Source organism: Falco rusticolus, chromosome 8 (genome assembly GCF_015220075.1).
Source record: "Falco rusticolus isolate bFalRus1 chromosome 8, bFalRus1.pri, whole genome shotgun sequence".
In the NCBI taxonomy this organism is placed as follows: Eukaryota; Metazoa; Chordata; class Aves; order Falconiformes; family Falconidae; genus Falco; species Falco rusticolus.
The window spans coordinates 12,313,998-12,340,053 of record NC_051194.1 but is presented as its reverse complement, the minus strand read 5'-3'; the positions used below and the strand labels follow the sequence as shown (position 1 = coordinate 12,340,053).

The 26,056-nt window shown below is 43.8% G+C and overlaps 1 protein-coding gene across 6 annotated transcripts in view; it reads left to right on the top strand.

Moving 5' to 3' along the window:
- CSNK1A1 (casein kinase 1 alpha 1) overlaps positions 1-18,600 on the top strand; it is a 37,185-nt gene extending 18,585 nt beyond the window's left edge. For 2 of the 6 annotated variants that reach the window (XM_037396417.1, XM_037396423.1), the window contains exons 5-11: positions 236-319; positions 3,645-3,784; positions 7,091-7,169; positions 8,206-8,280; positions 9,559-9,665; positions 10,535-10,683; positions 15,923-18,600. In XM_037396417.1, coding sequence (XP_037252314.1) covers positions 236-319; positions 3,645-3,784; positions 7,091-7,169; positions 8,206-8,280; positions 9,559-9,665; positions 10,535-10,683; positions 15,923-15,930 — 642 coding nt within the window. In that variant the 3' untranslated portion in view covers positions 15,931-18,600. Of the gene's footprint in view, positions 1-235; positions 320-3,644; positions 3,785-7,090; positions 7,170-8,205; positions 8,281-9,558; positions 9,666-10,534; positions 10,689-15,922 lie in introns of those variants that run through there. The other 4 variants (XM_037396419.1, XM_037396422.1, XM_037396420.1 and 1 more) reach the window with 4 other exon arrangements.
- Positions 18,601-26,056: the final 7,456 nt, after the last annotated feature.

Genomic DNA, 26,056 nt, shown 5'->3' with positions numbered 1-26,056 from the left:
GAAATTTACCTTACCACATCTTTCAAATTTTCTCCTTGGAAAAAAAAAACTAAAATAAAAACTAAAAATACAAACATACATAATTTTTTGAAAACTACAGTGCTTGGTGGAAGAAGGATGGCATTTGGCTACCCTGTTCTTTCTCGAACGCCTCGGTGTTGCCTGTCTGCGCCGGCCATTGTTGCAATGTAAGCAATACTGTTTGATGCACTGCCACCCTCTATTGTTTGTTCAGTGTTTAGAATCTCCAGTGGGGAAGAGGAAAAGAAGCATGACTGTTAGTACTTCTCAGGACCCATCTTTCTCAGGATTAAACCAGGTCTGAACTGTCTCCTATTCCAACCTCAACCCCAAATTCATGTGCTTTATTTTTGTTTTGTTTTGTTTTTTTTCTTTCCTGGAGAATGTAGACCTTGCAAAAGCACCTCTTATGTTGGCATTATTCAGACATACTTGGCAAACATGTAACATTACTAAGATGTTTCCCTGTGGCGCTTGTTTAAATTGTGGAATTATTTCTAAACTTGATATTAAAAAGGGCTAAATGTACGTGATTTCTTTCAGATGCAGAAGCAGGTTTTATTTTTGTCCTTTAAGACTTAAAGGCAATATATTGAATGTGTTGAAGGATAGATATGCCACTGAAGTGAAGTAGCAGGGCTTCTGTGTAGGGCTGTCTGCTTGCCTTCCTGTAGGATTCCAGCAGTGTATTTGAATGCACGTGAAGTTCTTTATCGCTTCAGCCAGGCTCCTTCCCTTGCAGTTTTTATTCAAAATCTTTCCAAATGTGTAATGAGGACTCTCCTGTTTTCATTCATTGTGCTTATAAAATGAAAGGACTCCAGCTAGCTCTTGTCTTGGAGAAGCATGCGCTTATCTTGTAGTGTTAAATGTAGTACTCCTGACTTTAAGAAGAGATGAATTGGAGAGAAATGAAGGCATATGCCAGTTCATAGCAGGACAGCTGGAAATTGCTGAATATGAATCATAGCTCAGGAGTTGGGCCATAGAATCAGACCGTAGCTTTCCACAATGATAGTCTTCATGTGTTAAGTCCCAGGCAGCTAGCTGCTGTATGCAAGCTGACAGGTTTCTGTTGTCTGCTTCTGAAACTTTCTTATCTGTTGAGGCACAGATCTTGATCTACTTCTCTAGTTGCTCTTGGCAAAAATCTTGCCCTACTTATCCAGTTTCCTGGTGGTTGTGCAACAAACAGAATTAAGGTGGTATGAGGTTATATGTGGGATTGTCTGTGTTCCTGCTGGCTGGCATCAGTACGTTCTGTGCTCATCCAAATCGGGCTGTATCTTCCAACTTCGTGCTTTGCAAGATGGACTTACTCCTTTGTCTTCCACCCATCTAGAGTGAGAAATACAAAATGAGCTCAAGCTAGGGAACAGATGAAACTTCCCCAGATAAATCAAGTGTTGTAAAATAATATCCAGTTACTAGACTAGCATAAAACAGGTCTTCGTTGCTGTATTCTTTTTTTTTTTAAGAGGTTCTACCCATACATCTTGAGACAATGCAGAATTACCTTGTTCAGGTCTCATATAGAGAGGTCATAGTAGCTGTGGAAGAGTCGGAATATCATTACTTCTGTAACTCTTCTGAAGAAAATAGTCTTACCCTGTGTGTGCTAAACAGGGCTAGATGCCAGCTATTTATGTATTAGAAGCACACTTCCTGTGTTAACTATTTTGATTCATGAACTGTGACTTTGTCCCTTCATACCATTAATCAATGGCAAGATCCCCAGGATTACAGAAAGCATGCAAAGACTTTGAATTGTTTGAAGTGTTTGTAACCAAATGTGCAGTAAAAATTTTGACTGATGTGTATAGTGTTTGGTTTTCCTTCTTCAGGGCATAGTATTTTGTTTAAACTAATGGGCAAAGGCCCTGCAAAAGTAGCTGTTGAGAAATACACATTGGAGGCTGTCATCAGATCAGAAAGCTTTAATCAGAAAATAAGGGATTGCATTTGATCTTAGGCTTTGCTTCTAGGGAAGTTGCATTTGCAGTATAGTAATCACATAGAAGCTTTATACTATCTGCTTTAGGAGTTTAGTATCAAAATGGCCAATTTAGTGCACAGACATGCCCTCCAACTACCAATAAGTTAGAAACTACCTCTAGTGGTAGCTGTGGTGGGTGCACCAAAGACCCTCACTTTCCTGAACTGTCTGGCCAGTGTAGTTGACTTAAACTGGGGTTTACATACTCTTGCTCAAAGCATTCTGGGCTTCCAAGGGTGACTTTCACTAGAACATCAAATATAGAACCACTTTGCTTTGTGGTTGCGAATAAATCATGGCAAGACTTCCACTCAAGGTTTTCTGCTCCAACATCAGTAGTTTAAGTTTTTAGCTTTGTTTTTTCCTGTATAGACTGCTATAGTTGGAAAATACTCAGTCAGAATTCTAAAACATACCTACTATGCAATTCAGAAATTTTCACTCTTTCAGCATCTGTGATACTTCTGTGTCAAGTGTCACTTTATAATTCACAGCACTTCCAGTGTGCCAGAGTGATCCTTTATTTCAGTCTTGCATGCAGGTATACCTGCGTATCAGTCTCTGGTACTTGGTTGCATTTAAAGCTGCATCTTCTGTTCTGGACTCTCCTTCAAGGTGATACCGAATAGGTTTTTTACTGAGAGTTTCTTGAACCTTGCGTCTTCTTTCCATCATATCATTCCCCCACCCAAGTTACTCTGCAGTATTCATTAATCTGGGGGGGTTGTAGTCCCTGATCCTGTAGCATTAATCCAGCAGTGGAATCCGGAGCTCAGCCTGATGATTTGTAGCTTCAAGACTGATTACTAGAATCTGCAATGTTCCTTACGTACTTCTGCCTCAGCTTTTTTTGCCTAGTCCTGAAATCTTGTCACAAGAAGGTACAGTCTGTATTAACCTTTGTAGATAGGCTGGCTGTTAGCACGCTAATTAGCACGCGCTCAGTTGTTGCTAAATACCAAATCATTGGGCAAGCTGGGTTATTAGAAACCTAAATTGGATTCCATGTACTAGGCTCTAGCTTCCTGGCTGTATTAATATCATCAGCAAGTGTGTCATGCTGCTGTGAGTAGCGTTCTGGTAGTCTTAAAATGAGCATATGATTGAATGCAAGATGTCTTGTTTGCTGTCAAAGGTTTTGGCCTTCTGCTCTGCAGAATGGCCAGTGTTCTTTGAGACAGAGAGAAGAATACAGAATGTATATCATTTGCATTAAGCTGCTGAGCTGCCGTTAGCTATCTGTATGTGTAAACTGCTTTAGTGTGAGTGGGTTTTTGTGAAGTGTGCCTTTGCACATGTTAGTTTCCTTCCTAAATTGTGCACTGTAGTTACTGAGCTAATGTGATACAAACTGCAACAGTAACATAAAATAGTTGGAGAACTAAGATACAGATGCTGAGTAGCACGATCTAATCTATTCTACTGGATTGAGAAAAGGCTTGAACTAATTAACTATTAAGTTTTTTAACTGGCTAGTTAAAGCTAGTTGTGACTCTGCATTGTTACTGCTTTCTCTTAACTGTAGGCTGTTACATTGTGTGGATGTCTCAAAATGTAGTTAATGCCTAGTGAAAGAGGTTGGGGATTCCTTGTATAGGAATATAATCTATTTTCATTTTTCTTTAAGTTATTCCTTATTGACTTTGGTTTGGCCAAAAAGTACCGGGACAACAGGACAAGGCAACACATACCATACAGAGAAGACAAAAATCTCACTGGCACAGCTCGATATGCCAGTATCAATGCACATCTTGGCATTGAGCAGAGGTGAGTTCAAGGAGATTACTGCTGTGCTTTTGGAGGCTGCAGGTTGATCTTATTTGTAAGCTTCTGAGGTGTCTGAACTAATTTTGTATGAATAAGTGTATATATACCTTTGCAAGTGCTTTTCTTTTTCGCTGCCTATGAAAGGGTAGGTGGAAAAATCCAAGTACCTTATTTGCTTCTTGGAAAGTCTTTAAGTCTTGCAAGCATGAGGTGGATGTTCTGTATACTGTTGGTTTAGGGTTTTTTTTAAAGGATAAGCTATACTTTCATGTGGATCTGTCAAGAGGATGTTCACAAATAAAATGGTGCACTTCTTGATTGTGTTGGTACTTGTTGATGCCACTGCTGACTGGCTTGAGATGCAGTTCTGTAGCCAGAAAGGGTATTCTAAAGCTGGTGTCTGTGTCCTGTTATCTCAGTCTCCCTTCAACAATAAACTATTGTTTATCCTTTTGCCTGCAAGCAAGACTTAAAGATCTTCTACTCCACTTGCACTGTATTTTGATTTCCGGTATATGCAGCCAGTTGTGGCTCTTATGTATATATGTACACGTGTGTGTGTTTATATGTTTGAGCTTTGCTTAATCAAAAAACACATTTTTATCACCTGGATCAAAAGCATATTGCTACTACAGTATCTTGGCAGTGGTCCAGTGGAGATTGCACTTCGGGTTGTTTGGAAGTGTATTTTAGGTGTTCATGAGATACGAAGTGATGCCTCTCTTCTCTTCCTTACCTTTATGCCTAGATATTGTAATGTGTAAGTGTAATGTGGCTTTACCACATGATGCTGAGGTCACGTAGACATAGTTAAAACTTCCGTGAATGTCTGTGCCTCTGACCTTCAATTTAATCAAGATGGGAATGACAGAATTTCTAGTGGTTGACTTCTACAGAACATGTAACTTACAAACATTTAGTGCTTTAAAATGTTCCATGTTTCTTCCTCTTTAATTTCCTTAAGGTTCCTTAAGTGTATATTATTGTGTGTCAGTATCATTATGTAAGCCTACTTGACATGTGGGTCAGGTAGGGTAAATGATGGGTATCGTTTCTGAAGTAAGTACATTTTGTAGAGCCCAAGCCATTCTTGCAAGAGAATAGCTGTGCTAGCACCTTACAACGAAGGGAGGGAGCTGCAAAGGGCTCCAGCTTTTGAATTTACTTGGAGGTCTTGTGCCATCTCTGCTGGTACTGGGAATTCTAAAATAATTAGAAATGTAGCTTGGTGCATGCTGGAAGCTATTAAACTGCCTAAATCAAGCCAACAGTGAGGCAAACAAATAATATGTTCCTGTAATCAAGAGAATTCAGTCCTGAAGCTGATGGCAGAATATTTCAACTGTTAGTACTGTACTTCTGTTACAGAACACGTTTGCCTACATGTAATGACAGCTGTTCTCAAGGAGCTGTTTGGAATGTTACCCATTTCTTGTTTTAGTAATGGAGGGTATTGTCCTGTTTTTCAAATCTTGGAAATCACTTTGGATCAGTATATGCTCACATGTAATGTATCCATTACAGATTTTACAGAACTACAGTGTTTCCTAATACAAAATAATGAAATTAAACATTTAAACAATGAACTGGATTTGGGATGGAAACTATTAGTCCCTTTCTTACTTCTGAATTTACCACTGCCTTCTCAGAAAATGTAATTTTATATCATGGCCTGATACTGGTTCAGTGAATTCTGTTGATGATTAAGATCTGCAATTCTGATAGAATTAGCAGGTTTTGCAGGTTGGAGTTTATGGTCTTTGTATCATTTTTCATCCCTCTGTCTTTGGCTGTGTTTTCACGTTATAGCTGAGATGACCTCAGAGCTAGCTGCTGTCAGGAGTGAACCAGTTATCTCTTTCCTGGCCCCTGGGCACAGATAGTGCTTTTTTGGCCTTGTGGCGAAATTATTTAGGGGAGGCAAGCTGATTTTCTTCTGGGATAGCTCTCTGAACTGGTTCTTCAAAGGGTCAGAGAGCTGGAACATGAGTTGAGAAGGTGATGGGTAGACCATTCTGGTGATTATTAGTGGTTATATTGGGCTGGCTATAATACAAAACATCACCTAAGACTTCCTTCCTCTCATACCAAGATCTGGAGGTAGATTTGTCAGAGTTCTTACAAATTGTTTGTTCTCCCTTCAAGGGAGCTGTTTTACCCTCACTCGTATATATAATGCTGTTTGCAATACTGCTCTCAGCCTTTTGCTTCCTTGTGGGGGTAGTAGGTGTGTCATCTTTCCTGCTGCCATTTAAATGCTTTTCTTGCAGATCTGGCTGGCTGGCAAAGCAGCAGCAATACCTGTCAGGTTCTCTTGATAAGGGAACTGGGAGGAGAAAAATAAGTTATTTCTCTGTCTTAAATAGATGTCAGCTGCAGAGAGGCAGTCAGAGGAAAAATTTGATTCTACCACAGCTGGGAAGAGGCAGCTTTGCCAAGAGGAAAAAAATCATGGAGCATTTTTTCCATTTCAGTGAACTGTACTAGGCTTAGTAATCATGAAAGCTGTGTAGCAAAGTATGATGGCGTTCGTGTGGCTGAAGTGTGGATCTGGAGCATATGCAGTACAGAAAACATTTGAAGCCTTTTAGATGAGAGTTTGCGTGCAAATTCTCAGTGAAGTCTGTGGATGGATAACTTTGGAGTTCTGTAGCTGTCTTAAAACAGACTTCTTGTGGGAAGAAAGCAGAGGCACCTCGGATTGATGCATGCACCTTTCTAAATATTGCTTGTCTGTTAAAAATCACAGAGATAATTCAGGGTCTCTTAACAGAAGTGAAGAAAGGAATTACACCCTTCTGGGGCTAAATGTTCGGTATCGCTCCTAGACTGAGGCAAGGTTCAGGGAAAAATCTTCCAATGAAGTTAAGGCTAATGTCATTTATCTCTTAAAATGCATACCATGGTTCCTACAGGTAAAACTTTAGTTTCTATCCAAGCTACTTAATTAAATGGGAAGGACATTTATTTAAAGTTTCATTTCTTATGTTCCGAAGTGTTTGTTTCCCAAATTATAATGTAGTTGCAGATGGAAACTTACTACACACAAATACCTACTGACTATTCCTTGCCTGAAAAATGATTAGGATCGCCTTCCTGCTTCTGAAGAGTTTTTACATGCCTGCTAGTGGAATTCTGAACACCTAGATGTCTTAACTGTGTTAGAAAGATACCTTCCTTTGCACCAAAGCTTAGGTTTTATTCTTTAATTATTATTATTTTTTGTAAATTTTGGAATGCTTGCTCTGCTTGGAATAAAGTATGAAAGGCAAAATTTGTAATTCATTGTGTTGTTGTTTTCTTCAGTCGTCGGGATGACATGGAATCTTTAGGCTATGTATTGATGTACTTTAACAGAACCAGTCTGCCTTGGCAAGGACTGAAGGTAGGTTATGTTGCCTTTTTTTCCCCCCTACTCTTCTCCCTTTTTTTTTTATTTTTTTTTTTTTTCCATGTTTGGGTATCATGCTTCTGCCTGCTGGTCTGGATAGGTGGTTTTATATAATGTTTACCTTCAGTTCTACAAAGCAGCTTTTCCCAAGGCATGATATTTATAGAAGCTAGAAGAAAGGTTCTTTCTGCTTCTCGTGTAGCAGGCAAAATGTGTATTGTTCGACTGCCTTAAATTTTATGCTAAACAATAACTTACGTCATCTTTGCAAATTATTATTGTCCTGTTGTAGGCTGAGGCCCTTTTTGGGAAGAGTAGAAAATAACATTGTTAGTGGCTTTTTGAATTGCTGTAGAGAGCATGGAAATAATCTCTCAGCTAGCAAGTCCAGCTTTATTGGTATCTTAGTCCAGTTTATGGCATGACTGAATAATGACTAGCTGCAACAGACTTTTCAAGTATGTTCATGTGTGGTAGCCAAGTACAGGCATGGCAAGTACTTCTTATTTCTGTTACATGGACTTTAGTAATTTGTTTTCATGTTTTAATTGGTTTTCTTCCTCCATGTTAGAGTTGTGTAACTAAATAGTGTTGCAGCTGCAAGTTTTCTAAAAAGGCAAGCAGCTTGTGAAACTAGAGCTCTTCAGCTGCAAATGAATGTAATGGCTGCTTACTGAAACACGCAGGCAGCCCTTGAATGGGGTGCTGAGTGGGAATTAATACAACTTTGGCAAATGTAAATGCAAGTCTGGTCTATTTAATGGACAAAAGCAGCAGCTAGAACTACACGAGCTGTGCCATGTGATGGAAGCATTAGACTGCGACAAATGGTATTAAACTGTGTCCAAATCTTAATACCAGATTGACCTTCATTCTCTTTGCAATAAGTGTGTGGGACTTGGAGATTTCACATAAAATACTTACGGTTGACCAAAGGATTTTCGTCTTTTTTTTTTATTTTTTTTGCTACTGTCCTTGTTAATCCAGTGTTGCACAGTATCTCTTATATTGTGACCTCCATGTTCCACAGGCTGCAACAAAGAAGCAAAAGTATGAAAAGATTAGTGAAAAGAAAATGTCCACTCCTGTTGAGGTTTTGTGTAAGGTAAGAGTTTCAAAATGATGTCATGCTATGAAATGGAAGTTCTTTTCTTAGTGTTCTGGTTGTGGTTTTGTTTTGGTTGTTTTTTTTTAAACTAGAGCCAATATATTAGTCTCAGATGGTGTTTGCTGCTGAATAATACTTCTCTGGCAGTCATGGGTACTTTGTGTTTGCCCGTGCAGCAGGGCTGTGAACGTGTGTAACAGGCCAGGCATTTGCTGCTATTTCTTAGCATAGTTCATGCCATCATTGTTCCAGTTCTTGGTGACTTGTCAGTTGAGCGAGTTCTCCAGCTCTCTTAAGAAAGGAACAAGTCTCACCCTCAACTTCCACAGTGAAAGTTCTGTGTGTGCCCTCTTGGATAAATAAAACCAAGGTAGAGCTGTGTAGCTTGCCAGTATATACTTGCTTCTGCCACTTCAGGATCGTTGATATTGCCTTGTAGAGGCTGTAGTGGAGTTGGATGTCAGGTGGTCTTTAAAGCCATGTTGCAGCATGATGTTTTTCCAGTGCTATCCTTTGGGTCTTAAAATTTCCCTTGAACTGCAGCAGCCCCATGCTTGTTAACAAAGATCCTTGAGAACACATGGTAGTTTCTGCACATCAAACAGCAGCACCAAGGATTGTACTTTCTAGTCGTGCACATTTATGTGCCCTTGTAGTCTGATAGCATCTGACAAACTGCTGAACTGTTACACCCCGTGTTTTCTTTCTTGTAGTACAGCACTGTGCTGTATGCTATTACCTACTTTACATGTAAGCTTTAATATATAGCATTAAATGTATAAATATGTAAAGCAGGGAATCTTTGAAGGAGGTGTTCATGGTTTAAGTTTTCACATTTAATAGTGGTAACTGACCTTGCCTCTAGTATGCTCAAGTAGATTATCAAGGAACCATGAGTAGAAATTTTGAGACAATTACTACTAATTTCAGAGACCTAGTTAATAAGAACTAGGTTTAATTAGGATGAATTAAGTGCTCTAAATATGTTGTGTGTTGAAGGTTTTGGTAGCAGAGAACTTCTGATTGCAAAACATGCATCAAGTAACAATTCTGGGGAGGGAGAGAATATGGACCTGCTAACCCGCTGATCAAACTTACTTTCTGAAATACAAAATAGGTGAATAACTAGAGGCAACGTAGAATTTACACTTATGAATCTTCAGACAGTTTTTCTCTGCCATTGTAGACAGAAATACAGCTTTTTGCTGCCTTATGTAGGGTTGTTAGAAGCTTTTTGCTGCAAGCCTTGGCTTGATTAACACTGTTGATTTACAGGGATTCCCTGCAGAATTTGCCATGTACCTGAACTACTGTCGTGGCCTGCGCTTTGAAGAGGCACCAGATTACATGTATCTGAGGCAATTATTCCGTATTCTTTTCAGGTCAGTTTCAAATTGGAAAAGTACAGGAATTTGTCAGTGCTTTACCAGTTGATAACTCCTCTGTGGGACTTAACACTGCAGAAAGCTGTTCTCTGTGTGTGTGGTGTAGGGAGTTCTTCTGGGACCTTCTTTCATTTTGGAGTTTGAAAAGCTGTTTAAAAGACCTAAAAAATACTGTTCAATTTTAAAGGTGAAGGAAAAGATTCCCTTTGGTTTTCCATTGCATGATCTGACCGCTAATGCTGCAGGGTTGAGCTCATGTTTCAAGTTCTCTGTTGCAAGTAGTTTAAGAAATCAACTCCTCGGTAGAAATGTTTGAAGTTTTTTATGTTTGGAGATTGGTGATGTGACTAGCAGTGGTGCCCAGGAGATGGATTTCAATGAAGGGGAATAGTGCTGTTACATTGAGCTTGTTAGAGAAACCAGAACATAAACTCAGTGTAGTAGAGTGAATAGCATCTGTCAAAAGAAGAGCTGGTACTGATCTCTCAGTCTCCCTCCAAGTTTCTGGAATTCAAAGCATTTTTTTTTTTCAGTGATCTACAATACTGCAGTCTCCTTAAAACTATATGTATTTTAAAAAAACCAACAGCTGAGAACCTCAGTGCAGACACATGGGTAAGCTGGGTTGTGAGAGCTGCTTCTACAAATGCAGACTTGCGTAAACGGTGAAGAAAATGCTTGATGGTATTATGGTATTTGGGCCTGCTTTAAGAATCCCTTTAAGTTAGTAATACTTAGCATTTATATACCATTTTGTAATCTCCAAAGCAGCTTACAAAAAGAGTTCAGGGGTTTCAGCAAAGCCCTGGTATTAGCAGTAAGGAAGTTATGATGTGTTACGGTAAAGTCTTTCACTCTTTTTCTAGGACCTTGAACCACCAATATGACTACACATTCGACTGGACAATGTTAAAGCAGAAAGCAGCACAGCAGGCAGCCTCTTCCAGTGGGCAGGGGCAGCAGGCCCAAACCCCCACAGGCAAGCAAACTGACAAATCCAAGAGTAACATGAAAGGTTAGTAGCCAAGAACCAAGTGACGTTACAAGAAAAAAAAAATTACACTAATTTGGACAATGTCAGCAATTTTAAGTGTTAGATCGAGGAGGTGGTTTAAAAAATATATTTGGCTGTTAATTTAAAAAGCAAAACCAAAAGACGTCCTTGGAGAATTTGACTACTAACTTTATACCAAAATGTCCTTGTTCTTCATATCATTTCTTCTGGGGATGTTGGGTCATTTTAACCACTGCATCTTTTGCTCCTGCATTAACCACTTTCCAAAAAAAAAAAAAAAAAACCAAACCAAAAAAAAACAAGAAACTGACTTGGTGTTGGGAATGTGACATTTTTATTTTTATTTATATATATACACATATATATATTTTTATATATATATAAATATATAATACAATCCAAAATCCTAGACCTAACACTTCTTAAGGGATAATTCTCGTTAACTAGGTAAGGATCTAGAGACTTTGGGTTTTACTCTGTTCCAGCTGGTATAGTGCTGTGGGTTTGCTTCTGTTCTGTATGCCTCAAACATTGGAAACAGAAAATTGTGAATGATCTGGCTTCCTCCAGTGGTTTTACATTGAGACATTTGGTCCAGAGTTAAAGGATCAGTGAGCTCAAAATGCCTTGCCTAAATCAAGGAGTAACCCTGAACTGCTGTGGATTGCCAAGTCACAATTTTCTGAAGTATCAGGGTGCTCTGGGGAGGGGTTTCAGATTTCTTTACTATTTTTAATGTTTCTAGGTTATGGTTTCAAAGGGAAATGTTGTGAAATGTTCAAGACTTAACTGAAAACTGAGTTCTGAAAAGGCACATAAGATTTATTTTTCAATGCTTTCTAGAAGCTTTTAAATTTTTTTTTTGTGATGTAGATCTGCCAGTGTTAGTCTAGTAAGCCACTAGAATGAAACAGCTACAGCTACTGAGCATTACAGCCAATCTTGTAATGAAACTGATTCCTCAAGATGAGCTGTAGGTAAAATTCAAGCTAATGAGGTTCTTCAAGTGACAACAGAGAAACTAGGTTCAAGTTCTATACTGAGCTATTTATTGCTGGCACTTGCTACTCTTCAGTACATTCTTGTCTTGACTATCACTTTTATATGTATAAAATCATATATTAAGCTAACATGGTAGAATTGGAAGTCAAATGCAGACGTATTTACAATAAAGTTACCAAAACATTTTCTCATGTATTGTGACAGCATTCAAACATTACCATGTGGCTCTAGTCAAAATAGGTATCCAAAAATATAATGCTTCATCCAGAAAAATGCAGTAGTAAAATACCTGCTGGTCTTCCCAAGACTCAAGTCTGAAATGGTTTCTTGAAGAAAAAAATTTCCATAGGACACCATTAAGTGTCAGATTCTTTCTGTCTAACTTGTTTAGCTGGAACCGACAGGTGTTACTGTAGTACGGAAGGCTGTAAACCAGTTCCTTCAGCTGAAACACTAGTACATAGCAGACGTGACGATTAAGCACCTAGGCTTAGATTGCTTCCTGAAATACAGAAGCTCTGACTGAAGTTCAGAACCTACTACTAAACGCAGCCTAATGTTGGGGTCTGGAGCAGTTGGCTGTTAGAGCAGGAGGAAATAAATCTAAAGCAAAAATGTGGATTCTTCACAATAACTCATGCTTAAAGCAATGATCTTGCAGGAGGTAATGATCTGTAAACAGACGCTACCCTGAAAATCGAGTTGTATCCACTTGAAATACTGTTTTGCTGAACTATTCTGAGACGTAATGTGCTAGCCTCCTGGCTCAGGTGGTCTCTGACCAAGTGCTGAACCATAAGCAAAGAAAAGGTCATCATAATGATTATCTGCCTCTACCTTCTAGTGATCATTTAATGACGGTGCAGATCTGCTGCTGACTGACAGGCATGAGTAACAGGGAAGCTGTCTTGCAGTTGAACCTTGCAGACTATTCCTTTTCTTGATGAACATTCCTCATCACACTCATTTGGTAATGAGGTCCATTGCTACAGCTGTGGAGAAGTTGCTGTTTTTCTAGCAGGCTTTCATTGGCTCTTGCATGGAGAAACAGCCTTTTGGGGGAATGACTCTCTCCTTTCCCTTCCCAATCATGAAGAAGAGGCTTGTGACCTCTGGATCAATCAAGCTGTAATGTAAGCCAAAGCATTAAAGTAGTGCTTATCAAACATCTGAAGACTTTTCCAGCTTCCTAAAACAGTTAGCTTAGTCTCTTCATCAAAGTAAAGATTCCAGATTTCTCAAATCCTATGTGCCTTTTTGTGGGAAATACTGCCTGTTAATGAAGATTTTTCTGAAACCAGCTAAGCTTGAGCAGGAGGCTGTATGGGTTGTATGTTGCTGTCACATTGAAGATTAATGAAATACCTAGGTATTTTTTTGAGTTCAGTTAAATTCTCATGTAGTTGCTGTAGCAAAGCCTGTATTGAAGTGGCTTAAAAGGCTTCATATTATCAAATTATACCCCTCTGGGAACCATATCTGGTTTAATAAGAGTACTGGAAATACCAGTTTACAGGTGCATTTATTGGTTATAATCTTACAGTATATTGTATAAAGTGCAAATACTCCGGAAGATGTGTGTCTGGGGAGAGTGGTGAAATCTTTATTTTTTCAGGCAATGTCCAGAGACTTACATGACGCTAGGCTGTTTGGACAGTGTGCTCATTTGTAGATATCCCTGGCTGCCTTAACTCGGATACAACTCCATATTCAACCATCTCACTGAATCCTAAAGGTTATTCAGGCTGAATATTTTGTTTGGCTCCTGGGTAGCCTGTTCTGTCAATGGTCTTTCTCCTCCCCGCCCCGGCCCCCTGTCCCTCTCTGGAACCCTGTGCAGTGTCTTTTGTAACAGCAAGATCAGCTGTTTTTGAACTTGGGAGAGGTGAACTGTTTCAACAGACAGATCTTCTCTGCTGACTCTGGAAAGTTTAGCTCTTGATCTCTTGATGGTGCAGCAGTTATTCAGGTGTGATTTGTAGTCAGCTTCCCTCAGTCATAAAACTGACTCAAACAGTCTATCTCCAGGATAAAGTCTATCAGTTCCATTTGTGAGAAGTGTTTTTAATTCACTCCAGTGTAGAGTTCTGTAAGCCTGTCAGCAGGCCCATTAGCATTCGCTGGACACCTATGGTCGTGGCAGTATTTCTCAGAACAGGCTATTAGTTTACTACTTGAGATTTGGCCAATTGACAACTTCTTTTCACTGCTTGTCTCTGCAGCTACTTAATAGAACAAAACATTTGAACACGAGCAAGTAGAGGAGCTTCTTGGAGTATGATAGTAGTACAGTTACTCTTCCCCTGTTGATCAGAACTGCAGCTATGGTAATAATAAAGCAATTTGAGTATCCCTTGCGTAGCATAGATTATCAAACACTTTAGTAACACCCTGGAGGGACAAGGAGTGATGAATGTGCAGATTTGAGCTAGCCCTGTGTAGTGAAGATTTGTTAGAGACATGCTGGCGTAAACTCTTCAGCATGTTCTTCATACTGGTAAAGTTTTGTGTGCTACATGAATGTCTCAGCATCTCGTTGGACAGCGGTGGTTGGGTGTGTTTGGGAACACTCCTGTGTAGTCTTAATAGGACTTGCAAGGGATATTGTGGGTTGAATCCAGTTCACTATTGCTGTCTGTAGAGTCAGACTCCTGCCCATAATACCTTCAATTTGAAGTATTCTAACAAATAGTGTATCATTTGTAGCATGTTCTTTATCCTCAGGGTTGGGATCCTATTTTAATTTGAAATTTCCAGGTGTCTAAAGCAGTCAGTTGATCTGTCCGTTTCCACAGTGGAAGCACACTCCTCCTTTTGACTTAATTTTGGCTGCTTTGATGGAGAAAGTGGTTCAAATGATGAATCAGTGTTTACTGCTGAATACACTAAGTGGAAAGTTTAACTTTCAGTTGTATGCATCAAGTAAGGGTTATGGAACTATGCCAATGGAACTAAGGAGTCACTGGGGTTCCCTTGAGAATTTGCATTCAGGTGGGAATGACTTGTTTTAATTCTGGTGTGGAGTTGTGGTTCTTTTAGAATTGCTAGTGCTGGGTAAAGAGAGTTGTTCTTCAGTGCATTAAGACTGGGCTCAAACAAGGGTATTGAGTCTCTTCTAAATTACTTGTAGCTTGTTCTGGAAGAGTTAAAGTTGTCTTTTGAGTGCTGTCCAGATGCATTTTTGATTGAATGTCAGGCTATGTTTAAGACTTGTTTGCACTTGCTTCTCTTGGATGACAGCACAAGCTATAGCTGAGGTCAGCCTTGTCTGTATTTCACTGTGAGGAGATTTCTGCTGCAAAAACTCAGAGCTGTGGCTCAGATGAATTCATACATCGGCAGAATACCATACTGTTTGGAGGGCATCCAGAACGGAAACTTGCTTGGCAAAGTAGTCTTTGGTTGAGATTCCTGTTACCTCTTTAAAGCACAATGCTACCACCTGAGTCACCAGAAATAAGTATATAAGTAGTCACATGAAGGGAAGACTGGCTTAGCTTGCAGTAACTGGTTCTTCGAGATCTCTGTGTGTATTCCTCTACTCTCCCTTTTCCACAATGTCTTGAACTTGTCATTTGGAGTACTGAACATTAAAAGAATTGCTCTTCACACCCCACCTCCCCTGTCACATGAGTTCTTTCGCTTGCCCTTCCAAGGACAGAAGGTATGCTGGATTCCTAGTCACTGTCAAAGGTTCTCAGTTCTGTTCTGGTTGCCCCAGGGCATCATACACGCGAGCATGTAGCGAACAGTTACTGTAAGGTAAGTTATTCCTGTTTCTTTTCCTTCTCTGTGTGACACTGCTGTACTGCATCTCTGAAGAGCACCACTGCAATCAGATGACAGTTTGACATTCAAGGATATAAACACGAGACATTGCAGACAAGTAGAAAACAATCCTATGAAATTACATCCTGCTTCCTAGTGGCAATAACACATCTTGTTTTCAAACTGCTGGTCTGAATTCCTATTTGAGGAATGTGGCATCCAGCTGGTGTGTGAGCTTGTTTTCCAGTGCAGCAGTAGGTGTGAGAGAGGTGTGTGTTTGAGCTAAAGGGTGGTGGCCAATGCTGGTTAGTGTTGGAAATGGACAACAGGAACTCCGCAATTCTGAGATGGAACAGCATTTTCCCCTTTGAATGACCATAACTGATGTTTGATTTTTTTTTTTCTGCTGTGAAGGCTGTTTCTCATTTTCATCCCGTATCAGTAAGTTGCCCTTGTGTTTATCTTGCAGGTTTCTGAGCATGGCAAGGATGGGACAAAGCAGAGCAGATCGGAGCAGGACTTGTCACTCCCCAAATCCTAGAAATTTAGTTCATATGTACACTTGCCAGTGGCTGTGGGCAACCATTTACTTGGTGTAAAGAACTTAATATCAGTATAAACTGGCTCTGGGCAGTGTCAGTGATGCTGCACTTTGAGTTGTAGCAGCTGTAATTGTGAATATTACTGAGATAGTGAAACATGGTGTCCAGTTTTCTATTGCATTTTTTTCAAGTGGAAAAGTTAACTAATGGTTGACACACAAGTGGAGAAAATTGTGCATATGCCAAGTTTTGTTACCTTTTTACTTTGAACTACACTGCTTATGAGATCTCATTGTTTTGGAAGAATGGCATGAACAGTCTTCGGCAACAGTTGTGATAATTGTAAATGCTCACAATTGTGCACTCTTTTCTGGTTATTCCTCCCTGGGTTTTGAAAGTTGTACACTTAAAACATTCTTAAAAGTTGTTGGCTTCTATGTGCAACATACCAAGCCAGCTGACATGGTAGTAACCAAAGATTCCAGTTTTTAAGCGTATGAAAGACTCTGCCTGCTTACCTGTGCTAGAAATAACAGCATCTAAAGTGAAGACTTAAGAGAAACTTAGCGACTACTAGATAATCTTTAGGACTCTGCATTAACTCTATAATGTTCTTGGTATAAAAGGAAAAACAGCATATTTGTCACAAAATTTAGTTAACATCTTACAACTGAACCTGTATGTAAGTTGCTTAGATAAATGTAATCACTGTAAACATCTATATGATCTGGGATTTTGTTTTTATTTTGAAGCGGGAGCTTTTTTGTTTACAAGTTCATTAAAAACTAAAAACTGTTTCTGTAAGGAAATGAGATTTTTTTTTTAATTTGCCTTGTTAATTCAGTTTAAGAAATCTACATTACCCTGTTTTTAAACCAAGTTTTGAGGCCATTTGTTAAGCAAAAGAAGTCATATTTCTTTCTAAATCATTTTAGATTTAGTGTTTTAACTCTTCCTCATTTTGTTCTTAAATAAATTTTGTATTTTTTCCTTGAGGGGGAAGGGGCAGTCTTGCATTTGTATAACTTGTTGTTTGAGACCAGCCCTCTGTACTAAGATTGGATTTTTTAAAAATGAAATGGCATCTTTTGCAGACTTGGTATTGGCAGCCTCCGAGCGTTGCCATGTCATGCATCAGCTGGAATGACTTGTGATTGCTAGTTTTAAGAAAAAATTGAATGGAGTATTTGGATGGTTTTAAACCAAGGCATTTTCTTTCAATTTCTTGTGAAGTGGATATGACCAGATTTACTCTTGTTCTTGGGGACAGCCTTGCACCACGCAGAGTTCACATTGGTTACTGCCCCAGGCTGTCTTCTTTCTCACTCCTATTCTAGCCCAGCTGAAAGAAAGAAATACTTTTATTGCTGGTAATTCTTTAACAGTGTAATTTATTCCTTTATAGCATGTCAGAATAAATTAAAAAAATGTCTGAAAATGCTGCCAGATGCCTATTGTGTAAATGTTTGTATGTTAGCTTTTTAGACAGTTTTCATGCATGTAGCAGAGTTTCCTGCTCACAGTTCAAATTTTTACTGTTTGAAAAGGTCTCTCATTTTGGAAACCATTTCTTCAAGATCACTGTGCACTCTCTGTCATCACGGAGTGGTAATCTGGATCAAGGCCGCAGTCTCGTGTGGTCACTATGCATACTCTCTTTACGAGAAGGATCTGCCCTGAGAAGATGTTAAACTTTAGCTGGAGAACGTTGTGTGCTAATAAACATTTGTATAGATAATCTGGGAGTACAGGGAGGCAGAAAGCCTGCTGGGTTCAGAGATACTGGTGCACATTTGGAAACTTCTCTTCTGAGTCAGAGCGGTCTGTCTCTGTTACCTGGAAGGTGGAAGAAGAAATGTAGCTCATTCCTCTGGCTAGGATGGTTTTTCTAGACTCTTTTGAGTATTGCCCCATCTGAATAAGGATGCTTTACAAGCAATGCCTCATATGAAAACCGTTATGTTTCTAAGAACTGGTATCTAGAATACTATGGTATGTCCTTACATATGATTTCTACTGTCTAGGCAATGCATCTGATAACATACATTGGCAGAAGGGGAAGAAGCATCAAAGAAATGCATTCTTGGCAGCTGTTTTCAGAGTGGCTGCTTGGAATTGTTTTGGCACCACTTTTCTTGCTTTGACATGAGATATTTGAAAGTTGGAGGAAAGCGTGTGGTTTCAGGAGAAGAAATTATTTCCTTTGTCCATAAAGTTTGTTCAAGACTTTGAGGAGGGTTGTCAAGTCTTAGAAACAAATCTGCCCTTGATAAGCACTGTAAGCAAGAACAGTTGATGCGCTTAGTGTGTCAGAACGCATTGGTTTGTAGTTCTGAACGACTGCAAGCCTTGTCCCGCAGAGGAGCGTGGAGTCCAGTTAGTCTTTCAGACATGCTGTGTCCGCACAGAAGCGTGAGCTTTTAAACCGTCAGCTGCCTTGTGCTGCTTTGCAGAAAACCAGCCTGCACCAGGCATGCCGAACAACGAACAAGATGGCAACCTTCCTTAAAGAGATGCTGTGATACTGAACACTCATTTGCTGTATAATCCATTTGGTTTGTAACAGACTTAAACCTGAAAGCATTAAAAACTATGTGGATCTTGACTTCTGGTTGCAGCTCTGCAAAGGTTTTGTGTTGGGAGGTTTTACTCTTACCTACTGTCCTGATGCAAAGTCAAGAACTTCTGCAGGCAATCCCAGGCCGTTCGTAAGTAATTATCAGCATAACAGAGGCCGTAAAGCACAAAAACGAAAAAACCCTCATGCTCCCTGGAAAGTGCTAGAATTCAGGTAATGCCATTAGCCTGTGACAACAGGTTCTTAGTCACCTAGCTAAGCTGTGTACAGGGTTTCAAAGCGATTTATTAACCTTTACAACAACCGAGAGGCGTCCTAAGGCCACCTTTTAAAGGGTTGCTTAATTTGGAGCACAGAGTGCTCATGTGCAGCATACTGGTTCATTATTTTTAACCTATTTAAGCCGTTGGTGCAAGCAATTGAAAGCATTTTTCTCTTCTCCCATAAAAGGCTCTGAAAGAAGGGCAGGCTGCTCTAGGTCTCGGTTACCAGTAACATTGGTAACATCACTCTTGCGCCCTGCCTTGCCCGCTGTTCTGCACAGCGTTGGGTATTGCTAGTAAGTGATGAATTCAGGCCCTGGCTGTGTTGGGAACAGTCAAGTCTCTGAAAGCTACATATGTTTGATAGGTGTGTCAAGCCTGTGCAGCGTGTGCCATCCAAATTTTTTTTTTTTTGCTGAGTTCTATTGAATTGTGTCTGTATGGGGGTTATTTTTCAAGCTTACGTGTCAGCTTGCTCTGCTATTGCATTGTTCTGCCTGTTCCCCTGAGCTGGCTTTCTCGGGGTGCGTTGCTTACAACTTGCAGGAACTTGTACGTGTTTTGTGGGCTGTGCTTTTCCTGTAACGGGCTGCAGCAGCAGGGGCGAGGGTGCCCAAGTCGTAGCTGCGCTGCTTTGAGCAGGAGGTTGGGCTAGATGCCTCCTGGCAGCCCCTTCCAGGTAGATTTTTTTTCTGTGATCCCGTGTTGTTTTTTTGTATAAGGCTTTAATTTCTCTTGACAGCATTCTCCAATTTAGAAGATTTGTTGCTTAGCCAGCTTTATCAGCCCCATCTGCGCCTTACTTAATTGCAGTGAAATCATCATGATTTCATATCAGCTTGATGTCATAATACAAGTTTATGGGCACGGCAGGCTCCAGACAGAAAGGAAGAGTGGTCTGGGAGGAAGATCTGTCTGCTCCAAGCACTAATGCCTCTGGAAACATGAGGCGAGGGACAAGACGGAGGAAGTTCCGACCCTCCTAACAGGGCCTGAGTGGAAATACTGCCTTCACTGCACGCTCTAATGTGGGAAATGGCTCTTTAATGTAATCCTTGTTATCTGGGGCTGAACAGGAAGGAGGGAGGGTGGTACCAGGTCTGTATGTGAAGAATTGAGATTGACTGTTGTGCTGGGGCACAAGGACGCTCCGTCATTCTCGGTTGCATTAAGGAAGCTTTTCAAAATAGATCCAGGACTGTGTTGTCCTTGGCCACGAAGGAAAGGTGGTGTGCTAAGCGAAGGCTGTGTCCAAAAAGACAAGACCGTGTCCTTGTTTTCAAACGCAGTGGGTTTGACTGCTTTGCAAAGCTCAATGCTAAAGGTGTGAAGTCTTTTAAATTAAGATGCTAACTAGACTTCTTGCATGATGTGAGATGTTCTTAGATGCGACTGTTGCTAGTGCTGAATTCAGGTAGCTGGAAAGCAGGAGGAGCTAGGGAGTATTCTCACACCGGGCTTGAGTTCCTAGGTTTCTAGGTATTTTTGTCCGTAACAACTGCAAAGGTGATGTAGCTTTTTTTTTTTTATTATTCAGAGAACAGCTTGACATTTTGATATCAGGGGCTGCTGCTGGAAGTACCTCAGCACACTCGGTCCTAACTGTTCTGTTTTCCCTCTCCTCCCCAGGAACCTTTTGTTCTTGTTGATAATGCAGATTGTTTTTTGTAAACACAGCTGGTCTTAACTTCATTTCTTTCCCTCTCTGAATTTGAAGGATAGCATCAATACGCATAGCTGGCAGAGAAGCTTTCAGAGGCGCCGTGCGCGCTGCTTGTGTCCCAAAGAGCAGGCTCCTGGCTCCCAGCGCTGCTCCCTGTTCTCTACCACCCTTGACATAATACTGAGCCTTGAGCTACTTTGCAGGTGATGGACTTTGAACTTTTTTTTTTTTTAGAACAAAAGCAATTTGAGATCATTGAAGGAGTACACATGCCATCATACAGGGTGGACTGGCTTTTGAGCTTTCCTTGTTGTAGTCAAAGCCCCCGTGTGCAATGATAAATCAGGGCCTTGTCCTTTACAGCCTTGTAAATGCCCGGGGCAGGTGCTTGGCTCTGCAGAATTCAGTAACTGGCAGAGGTGGGGCAGCGGTACTTGCGTGACTCAGCTGTGCTTTGTGGCACCGCACGGTCCACCAGGCCGGGGGCACAGCGAACAAACCTTCCCTTTCCCTTCCTCATACCTTGGATGAGTCCCTTGTGCGTGCACACACTGATGCCAAAGAAGCACAGCAGGAACCCCCAGGGTTTAAGGCTGGTCTGCTTGGCATAGCGTACCCGGTGCCTGGCTAGCCCTCGCTGCTGCACATGCTTCTCCCTTGGTTTTTGTACACTGGCTGGTAACTCCCCTTCTTGGCAGCGTGGGCAATTTTAAAGATCCTTGAGCCCATCTCTATACGACCACATGGACTGGTGTTTCACAAACCCCGCCGTCCCCAAGTAGATGCAGCGGCCTGACCCCAGGACCACCTTGGGGCTTGCAGCTGCCTCCGGTGTTCCAAACCAGTTTCTTGTTGCTGGCCCGCAGCCAGGCCAGGCTGGCTGGCCTCTGGTAGCATTTCCAGATCTTCATCTGGTGGCAGCTCTAAGGGAGGGCTTTGCCCAGGTCAGGCAGAATGAGGAGCAAGGAAGCGTTTGCCTGCCTGGGTGTACGGGCAGTGGGGGAGGAGAGCAGAGAGGTGAAGCTACAAACTGGTGCAAGTCTGCTGAGCTGAGAAGAATCACTTAGGCAGCAAATACATTCATTCTTGTGTGCCGAAAGCTTCCCCCGGGCACAGCTCTGATTTGTGCTGAGCTCGTTCCTCCTGGGTGGCTGCTGGTGTGGGGCCAGGCCTGTTTGCAGCACATGGGTCTGGGTTGGGGTTACTTGGTGGGGCGAAGCCTGCAAACAGCATCAGGAGTGTTTGCACAGTGGAGCACGTCTGTGTTCCTTCAGGGCTGGCACTCCGACTGCCAGTCGGACCTCGGGTAACTCCAGCTGCACGGCACTGTTTGAACAGCAGGTACGGCCAGAAACTCCTGCTGACTCACATCCTGGAAGTGCTTGCCTGCCTTCCTGAGACCTCTTTCTTCTGGGGGAGGAAAGGCAAGGAACCCAGCTGTGGCCATTCTTCCCTTGTGTTGCCCAGGAAGTATTAATTAATGGCTTTCATTAGCTGGGCTTGTGCTACAATGGCCCTGCTGCGCTGCGTGCATCTGGATAGCCGAGGAGCATCAACAAAGCCTGTTTGCGTTGCACCCCTGGTGTGGGAAGGTGCTGCTCTGCTAAAGCCGTGCTGACGTGGTCGTAGTGAGCCCCTGGCTGGCCAGCCTGACGCTGTTAACAAATCCCATAAACTGATTATGGGCGTAAGTCACTGCTCGGTGACCTTTCTCCCTCTCACTGACAGCTTTTTACACTGCACCTCTTGACCTTCCCTGTACCTGCTGGTGGGGGGCTCCCAGCGCCGGGGTGGCACAGGGGGGGTGCGAGCTGGGCACAGAGCCAGGGGCCGGCTCGTTGTGCCAGCAACCAGCGGGCTCTGCTGGTCTGGCAGCGTGTTCCCACGAGGCAAAGCACGGCCTGGGGAGTTTGATGCTGATTGGAAGTGGCTCGGTTTTGCTTCCCAACGTGTAAAACAGCTCGTGGGGGCCCGTCTGCGCTGTGCTCAGCCCCTCCTAGGGTGAGGCTGCCGGGGGCTTGTCAGCCCACTGCTCCCAGTGCTGCGCCTCCCAGAGCCCCAGCCGCAGGCAGGGGTAGCTGCGTGGGCAGGACCCTGCTGGTGGCTGCGGAGAGGGAGAATCGTGGCACCGGACAGACTGGCTCGGCTGTGGCAGACAGCTCTTCCTGAGCTGGCTTTTCCAAGGAAGGAGTTGAACACGGGTGACAAGGGACTCCTGGGTGCCCACGGGACATGCAGTGCAGGGTGTGTTTAAATATATTTACGGCCTTCGCAGGGCGGGGAGCAGGGGGAGGAAGCAGTTGCTCTAATGCAAACCAGGTCCCAGTGCCAAGATCGTGCAGGCAGCTGCCTGCTGCTCTTTCCTAGAGGACTCTGGTGTGTCCCCTGCCTTGGGAAGTCCCAGGGGAGTTGCCCGGTCCCCTGGCGAGGGAAAGCCTGGTACTGTCTGCTCGCTGGCCTCCCACCTTCTCCCCTGCCTTGCTCTTCCCTGGGATTCCACAGGCAGTGAAAGCGGAGCTGGTGCCGCTTTCCCTGGCGAGGTTGCTGGGTGACTGGTAAACACAGCAAAGGCAGCGGCGGGGGGGGCTGGCTGTCCTTTGCTCCCTCTTCCTGGAACTGGGGCAGAGCTGTGCCCAGCAGAGCCTGGCAGCCGGGGTGGCAGCGAGGGACCTGCCTTGAAGGGCAAATGGCCCCGTGCTTGGGCATTTTGAACTGAACATTGGGAACGTGAGTCCCAGCCCCAGGCCTGTGGCGTATGTTGGTGACCCTTTGCAGGGCTCCCTGCCCAAGCCTGGGGGGCTGTTGGCTTGTTTCTTACCCCAGCATCCAGCCTGGCTGCCCAAAGGAGCTCTGCTGGCGGAGCAGCCATGCGCTGAGCCCGGCTGGGGCTGGCCAGCCCAACACAGGGTCCCAGAGCTGCAGCATCCTTTCGGGCCATGGCGTCTATCAAACACCCGGTTCACAGCAGCTTCTCTGTAACCTCTAGGAAAAAGTTTAAATGCAAGATACTGGAGCAAGTGGGGCACAGACACGACTCCTGCACACTTGGCTTTTCCTAGGCAGGACGTGGTGGCTGGTGTGGGCCATGGTGGCAAGCTGTGAGGTTCTAGCATATGTGGGGCTGCACTGGGGCTGTCGCCTCCCGTGCTGGTAGGCTGTGCCTCTGGCAGGTAATGAGAGAGGAAAACAGTGCTGGGAGCAATCCGGCTGCTCTAAATAGCTTGCCAGCTGCTGATGTTTGTTAACGTGGCTGAGCCATGGTCCTGCAGGAATGTGGGGTACTTGGGATCAGTGTTGTAAGGGGAGCTTTGTGGCATGGGAAGGAATCCAAAACACCAGGAAACACTTCCCAGGAAAGAAGCGTTTGCACCCAAACCTCATTTCTAGAAGGCCAGCACAGCCTCCTGTGTGGATCTATGGCTGCTTCTATTTTCACTGCAGTAATCAAGAGCTTGGGGCTGAAGTCCTGATCTCAGCCTCTCTGCCAGCATCCTGGGAGCTAAAGGCTGAACCAGTTCCACGTCAGTTCTCTTGACAGCTCTTCAGCTGCCCTGGAGCTGACTGCTGGCATCTGGAGGGTGTTGCCCCAGTATGGAGCCCCGCACCATGTGCTCTGGGAGTGGGTTCAAAGGTGCTGGCCCAGCCTGGTCCCATCTGCACCCTGCACCCCTCTGCCCCGGCTGGGTCCTCACCCTGGTTCTGGGAAGTAGCCGTGAGCATCCTGCTGCATGGGGGTAGCTGCTGCGGAGATGGTACTGAAACTGCTGCGGCAGCTCTGCTCCCAGCCCGCGTGCCAGCGTGCCCGGGGGAGCAGGAAGGCTGGGGATGTTCATGGCAGGGCTGGCTCCGCAGGGCTTGCCCTGCTGTCCTTGGACCTGCAGCTGCGCACCAGCTGCCTCTCTGGATAAAGCCCTGATACTGCTAAACCCCCCATGGATGATCTTAGGTGAACGCAAAGCAACTGAAGCCTTAAGATCATCCTTGAGCCTGGCTGCCCGGGCTGTAAGAGTCCACGGAGCTGTGCCCCAAGTGGGACGGTTGCTGGGGGACCTGCCATGCCTTTTCTCCCCCAAGAAAAAAGTTTTCTGCAGCACTCTGAGTGCAGGGGGTGGGGTGTAGGTGCTGCTGTGCCAGGCTAGCAATGGTGCTGGAGGCTGACTGAAGTATTTTAACAGCTGCCTTGCAAGAGCCTGTAAAGGAGATGCAGGTGTTCTGGCAGCACAGGCAGAGCATGGCAGAGCCAGGTCAGGGCTTGCCTCCTCTCTGGGTCTGCTGTATCAGCCGTGTGTCTGCCTGCTTGCCTAACCGGCTGCTGCCATGTGGGGTATAGGCAAATGTCTGTGGTGCTTTGCACGTGGGTTCAAAATGAAATATTGGAAAGAGACCATTTTATATCTGCCAGGTACCACAGCTTAGTCTGGCTGCCCTCTCAAACCCACCCACCCAGTTCCTGGGTCCCCACAGTTCAGCTTGAGAAATAACACTGCTTTTCTTTCAGCTAGGGAGAGAATAAGCTGCTCGTTGCTTCAGCTTGCATCAGGAGGAGTGTGGTAAATCCCTAGCGTCTAGTCTGGCTTTGTCCCAGTAAGCTGGAGTATGGAGGTGTTGCTGATGGAAAGCTGAGCGCAGCGTGGGAAGTGCTTTGGCTTAAAACGTGTGAGCTGCCACCCAGTCTCCTTCCTGCAGAAAGGCCCCCAGGTGCAGTGTCTGCTCCTGCCGAGGTTGGTCCGGGGCAGTTGGCTTTCCCAGGCTGCAGAGCAGGAGGGGAGGCTGCCAGCTCTGGGCAGCACCCTCTCTAGAAGGAGAGATACCCATCTGACTTGCACGTCCTGTTAGATAAGCACTTCTCCTTTTAACACGCTTGCTGGGTAGGACCAACGCCTACCTTTCAAAGCTGCCGTCGAGTTGAAACACCGCTCCGGCTGCTGGCAGGATTTCATCAGGCAAACGTACTCTGGCTCTTCCACCCACTGGGGGACATCCGCTCCTGCACTGTGAGGAGTCCCCCGCTCCCACCTCCCAGCTGAGAGCATCACCACAGCCCCTGGCAGGCCTGGAGCTGAGAGCCTCCCTGCTATGCTGAACAGGGTGCTCCTGCCGATGCATCCACCTTGCCCCTTGCTCCTGGTCCCCCTGCCTGCCATTGAGGCACCGGGCGGCTGGCTGCGCTCTGGCTGTGGCAGGGGACATCCCCTTGCTGATGGCCTCAGGAAGGAGGGTGCAGCATGAGGTTGTTTCCAGACTGGGTTTCTCTTCCCCAGCTATAAAAACTTTCAGGGTGTTTATTAAAATGCTCTGAACTGGCTTCTCTGTCCCAAACAAATCTGGTGCTGCTGGGCTCAGCCTGTTCTGTGCCATGCCACCCCTAAGCAGCTGGCTGCATCTCTTTCTTAGCCCAGATTTTCCTCTAAATAGGTCACTCATTAATTGAGGGCAAGTACAAAGTTGCTCTGTTTCTCCTAGTCCTCCTAGGCTGGACAGACCCACTTCAGGAGCCGTGAGACCTGGGGCAAGGCTGAGTGATGAAATGCTCGTTGGCTGCTGCAGCTCTGGCTGG